The sequence below is a fragment of the Engystomops pustulosus genome, chromosome 5, assembly GCF_040894005.1.
Source record: "Engystomops pustulosus chromosome 5, aEngPut4.maternal, whole genome shotgun sequence".
NCBI classification, from domain to species: domain Eukaryota; kingdom Metazoa; phylum Chordata; class Amphibia; order Anura; family Leptodactylidae; genus Engystomops; species Engystomops pustulosus.
The window spans coordinates 196514294-196520436 of record NC_092415.1 but is presented as its reverse complement, the minus strand read 5'-3'; the positions used below and the strand labels follow the sequence as shown (position 1 = coordinate 196520436).

Here is a 6143-nt window from a genome sequence, read left to right as displayed (position 1 = left end):
TGGTAGATTTGCTTTGAAGAGAACCTGTCATTTAAATTAAACCACCCAAAATAAAGACTTCATTAAAATCTATGATTAAAAAGCTTCACCCTTATCCCTAAATGTTTACTTTGCCTGGCTCCAATGTTACACAATTAGTTTGTAAAATTAAATTATTCATGCATATTCATTGTTCCCTGCTCTGCCCTTCCTCCCTGTTCCTGATTGACTGCTACCATCATGCTGCCTATGGAAGCAATACTTTGTGAACATCTGCCAATATTCAACTATAGACATATACAGCTCCCTTCACTTTCCCCAGCAGGAGTTGGAGTAAATTTTACACAATCCCTTGATGGAACTTTGAGAGAAAGAGAGAGAGACAGACAGACAGGGGTTGTGTGTGACACAACTCTGCTACATCATTAACCACTCCCTTAGGTGGGGGACAAGAGAGACCTGCCTATATGGAGATAAATTAACAACACTGTCTCTCTCATTCATGAGGGCTAGCAATATCAGCATCAGTGAGTAGGTGGGGTATACAGACTGTATACTGCAGCTCTCCACCTCCATGACTGGAACAGAGGACATCAATCAAAGCTTTTTTTTACAAGAATGATAGCTCTAATCTCTTGGATAGAGGCATAAATGGAACATGTATGAAACAATATTGTCTAAAAAATCTGGTCACCCTCCGACATATATATCTCATCCTGCCCATCCGAGCGAAAAGTTACTTTGTGTAAAGATATATCGATACTTATTCTGGATGTCAAGTATCCTAATAATCGTTATTTCTTGGTAAACACCATAGGGCGATAAATACAAAACAGAAACATTGCGCTTCCTCTGGAAATTAATGTGCTGTATAATTATGCGTAATTATTATGTACCGAGCGTCTGTAAAAATCATTGTTTGATATAGACCATTACGGCAGAATTTACACCACATCAGTTTCTTAATGGCGGCAATAAGGAGGAGATAAGATTGTGCGTTAATGTATTAATCAAATAATTTCTTTCCCTATAATTTCTTGACTGGAACGTCTAAAAAAAACCCCAATAGGATGAAAAAACCCTATGGGAAAAAAAACCCCATGGCTAATATGTTTCCATTTGCAGCATATGTTCAATATGCTTAAATAGCAATCTGCGCTCGGAGATTAGCATATGCAGCGCTCCTACTGTGGGTATATATCCTCCCGCAGTATATCTCTCCTACCGAGATGCAAGGAGTAAAAATAATCTATAAGCCGTTGATGTGGTTTTTACAGATAGAGGAAAGGTTACAGGAGCACAAGCAAAGGCTACATTGTAGAAAAACATTATTAAATGGGGTCTCAGCCCTGTCTAATCCCCTCCTATATGGAGGGTCCCCCGGCCATAAATGTATCTGACAAAGCAAATCACTTTTGAAGAAGCTGCAAATCCCTTTAAGTCAGTGAGGACTGACTCTACATGTTGCAGCATCGGCGGGAGGAAAATGTAACCCTAAGGCCACATTCACACGGATAGGGGGCGTATATAGGGCCGACGTATATACAGTCCCCTATAGCCAGCAATGGACGAACGGGCCCCTACGGGAGTGGTATGGTGCAGCACATGTGCGGCACCGTACCAATCCATAGCCGGGAGAAAGATAGGCTCACCCCTCCCATCTCCAAAAGGGCCACAAACATTCCCCTGCTTGCCATCCCATTTGTGTGCATGAGGCCTAAGGGTGGCTTACCAAATGGAAAAGTGGATAATATGCTGTGCTGAACCTTTACTTTCTATCTGGGCAAGTGAGGGGACCCAAAGGTAAAAAAAAATGGCATGTGGTGGTTGTGGACCTGGTACATATTTCGCATTGAAGTGAAACAATTTGCGCCTTTAAAATTGGCACCAAGCTTTGAGGAACTCCATTCGCACCTGTTGACTTTGGCACAAATTTCGGCATGGGCTCCTCAAAAATAATGAACAGAAACATAACTTTGTGGACTAAACGAGAGGTCAAGTTGCTAATAATTACACATGTGTCTAGAGGGCAGTCAGTCCCATGCTGCACAAGTAGTCAAGATTTTGTTAGTGCCCACCTACTTGACAATTTCATTGTTTTCTCAGCAATTAAGCATGTTTCAGAACTTTGAAGACTTCCCAACGCCACAAAAATGACATATGAAACAATCATTGCAAAACAAGTCGTCTTTTGTCTACAGTTCCTATCCAGACCAATATGTCTCCATAGTAACAGACAGCAAACAAACCCAGGGTAGTCAGATCAGATCCATCACTCGTGTCTCCTATTTTTAACTAATATACATTTGTTAGGTAAGTAAATTATAAATGGAGAGGAATATGACTGCAGGGTCAGACTACACAGATTTTGTTTGTAGTCTGTAACCATGGAGATAGATAATTCTCCGAACTGCAACTGTTCCTTCTATTTAAAGCCAAAGCAAGTGTAGATGTAGCCAGACAATGAGCGTCCAGTTACCGGGGTTATCTGGATGCATTTCTCTAGTGCCATAAATTGAAGGCGCAAACCGGTGTATTACCGATATCAAATATGGCTGCGCCGCGGCAGGTACAGGCGACCTAATAGAGAACTGAAAAATCTGATCTCTAATTGCTAAGTAACAGTAAAGTGTCTTTCTATGTGACCCTCGATCAGGTTTATTCCCTTCACCTTGGCCTGTGTATGTAATTGGTGCTGAACCTCTAATCTCCGTCTCCACGTCCTCATATATATTTCATATTCCCTATTCCCAGGGCCGGTTCTATCGGGTTTTCCTATTCTATTAGTTGACCACAGTCCGTCCACAGGACTACTTTCATGGACAATCGATGCCCATCATCCACAGCTGTCAGGAATGAGGTAGAAGGAGCAATCCAAGATCTGTGATTGAAACAAGCAGAAAGCGGTTTTCTTGTTTTATATCACAACTAAGGATTATAACGGGTGGAGATGCCGCTGTCAATTAAGTCATCTCAGGGGGTGATAAGATAGATACCGATAACCTCCCTGTTCTATAACACAATGGGGCTCATTTACTAAGGGCCCGAATGCCACACTTTCGTCGGGTTTCACGAATATTTCCGTTATGCGCACACGATCGGATTGTGGCGCATCAGCGTTGGCATGCACGCGACAGAAAAGGGGTAAAGTTTCAGGTCTGGCGCGATTCACTAAGATTGTGGGACCGAGTTCCTGCAGGTGTTGCTGCTACGCCGAGGTCCACCAGAGTTCACCTTCTTCTTCCTGGTGCATGTGAGTGCTTGATCTTGCGACACAATTCATTTTTTAAATTCCGCGTTTTTTCCGAATCTGTCGGGTTGTCCGAAGGCCACACCCCCCGATTACTGTTGCGTGCATGCCACAATCCGAACTCGTGCGCCAAAAACCCGGGGCAATTTGGCGCAAAATGGAAATATTCGGGAAACCAGACGAAAGTGCGGCGTTCGGACCCTTAGTACGGCGGGCATGCATCTTGTGAATGTAGGGATTTATTGCAGGAAAAAATGTCCAGAGGATAGGGAGAGAGGTGAGTTGTGCTGATGGGACGATATTTAGGATCATATCTTACCTCTAGGCTTGAGGTCTGTAATTTGTGAAATAAGGATCTCAGTATACGAGGACCTGTACTCATAGCAGCATAGGCTCAGTCCACGAAACTCCAAGATTTCCTTGACCGAACCTCGAAAAACAACTGGACTGAACTCGGCCTGAGACAGCTTCATGGGCAATGGGCCTTAGAGGGTTTTCCCATAATCAGTAGAACGATTACCTGAATATGTTATCCATATCAGGTTGGTGGTGGCCCAACTCTCGGCACATTGACCAAAACTCAATTTATAGGGTCGCTGGCACTTTAAAAATTTCACCTTGGTGTTTCCAGTTTGGAAATGTTCTATTTCACTCCAAATAATATTTTTCTTCTACAGTGAAATAGTCTGCATCCGGCAGGCACCGGGTCGTATTTCAGGAAAAAATATCAACACAATTTTCTTCTTGTTTTCTTACAGGGTTATGCGGAAAAGGGAAAAAGCATAGCGAATGCTCTAGAGGATCTGAAGGCTAATTTCTATTGTGAATTATGTGACAAGCAATACCACAAGCACCAGGAGTTTGACAACCATATTAATTCTTATGACCACGCTCACAAACAGGTAAGCCGGGAAATTCATGCTCGCCGGTGACCCATTAATATCTCTATCCAAAAACATCACGGAGATCTCCTGCAGGGGAAGGGTCAGGACCACGCAGCTCGGATGAGGAATTTTTTTGTGTATTTTAATGAATCATCTCGCAGATTACTCCCCGGCACATCAGATGCTTCTTTTCAACCTGCTGATACTAAATTCACTCAAAAACAGAGACTTTCTTCTGCTCTAGGAAACTGCCGCCGGCTTCCAACACAAAGATAATTATATACAATCTCCCATAGAAAAATAACTCTTACACGGAAAAAAATCAGTCCTGAAAATTGTATTTCAGATGAATTTACTCTGTAATTGTGGTAAAAAGGGAGGTTCTGTTGGATCTAGTAGGGCAATAGAATTTTTAGAATTTTTGGGGAATGTGTGATTAGTAATTGTTACCACTTCATTTATTAAAAGTTGAGATTAATTAAAGGGAATGTTTTATTATAGCAACCAACTGTTTTTGCTATAATTACTTACCCGGTCCATTTGCGATTCAGCGGCGCATTCACTGCGGTGGATTCGGGTCCGGCCAGGATTCACTAAGATAGTTCTTCTGCTGCGCTGAAGTCCGCGGAAATGCACTCAAGTTCACCGGCCTATTCCTAGTGAAGGTAAGTGCAAGTTTCGCAACACTTTTTTTTTTTAAATGCAGCGTTTTTTCCGAATCCGTTGGGTTTTCGTTCGGCCACGCCACCCCGATTTCCGTCGCATGCATGCCAGTGCCGATGCTCCACAATCCGATTGCGTGCGCCAAAAACCCGGGGCAATTCAGGGGAAATCGGCGCAAATCCGAAATATTTGGGTAACACGTCGGGAAAACGCGAATCGGGCCCTTAGTAAATTACCCCCATTGTGTTGGATACATATCCTTGTGTATTACATGGAGTCCACCTAAGTAAGACTCTCTTTGTGATGTCTATAGGACCATATAGGGACAGGGCCCGTTTTTTAGATTGCAGCTTGTCACATACAAATGGTATATGGACTACATTTCCTAGACTGAACACTGTACTGGGACCTGTACTCATTATTTACTCAGTATTTACTGCATTTTTCTAGGCATTTAGCTGTTTTTTGAAGAATAAGATTTTTATTACATAGTTTAATTAATTTACAGTTACAAAAAATAACAATTGTAAATATTTAGTTTTAACGGCTAATGCTACACAAATCTGATTAAAAGGTGTTTTCCAGTTTAAGGAAATAATTGATAATGTTTGTATAATGTAAAGTTCTGCAATTTTCCAATATACTTTCTGTATCAATTCCGCTTGGCTTGGTAGACCTCAGCTTGCTGTCAATTTTCATTGTTTACAATCCGTTTCTGGGTTATATACCGTCACACAGGTGCACAGACCATTAATATAAAGCTCTGTTTACTCTTTTTGATATAAGGACTCGTGTCCCTGTGTGACAACACATGAAATGAGACAGAGGACAGGCACTCCCAATAAGCTACAATGATACATGAATCCATGCATCCCATGGACAACACATAACGAGCCGTGCACCTGTGTGACATCACATGACCGGGGATATAACGAGTCGTGCACCTGTGTGACATCATATGACCAGGGATATAACGAGTCGTGCACCTGTGTGACATCATATGACCAGGGATATAACGAGTCGTGCACCTGTGTGACATCATATGACCAGGGATATAACGAGTCGTGCACCTGTGTGACATCACATGACCAGGGATATAACGAGTTGTGCACCTGTGTGACATCATATGACCAGGGATATAACAAGCTGCGCACCTGTGTGACATCACGTGACCAGGGATATAACAAGCTGCGCACCTGTGTGACATCACATGACCAGGGATATATAACGAGCTGTGCACCTGTGTGACATCACATGACCAGGGATATATTACGAGCTTTGCACCTGTGTGCAATAACAGTCCTGGCTCTGCCCCGTTGTACCAAGAAGCTAATTTGTATAAAGATTTGGAATAACTTTAAAAATAA

At 42.4% G+C, this 6143-nt stretch overlaps 1 protein-coding gene across 1 annotated transcript in view; it reads left to right on the top strand.

Moving 5' to 3' along the window:
- Positions 1-6143, top strand: part of ZNF804B (zinc finger protein 804B) — a 275236-nt gene that overhangs the window by 242950 nt on the left and 26143 nt on the right. The window contains exon 2 of the mRNA XM_072154276.1: positions 3988-4131. Within this exon, the coding sequence (XP_072010377.1) occupies positions 3988-4131 (144 nt within the window). The remainder of the gene's footprint in view (positions 1-3987; positions 4132-6143) is intronic.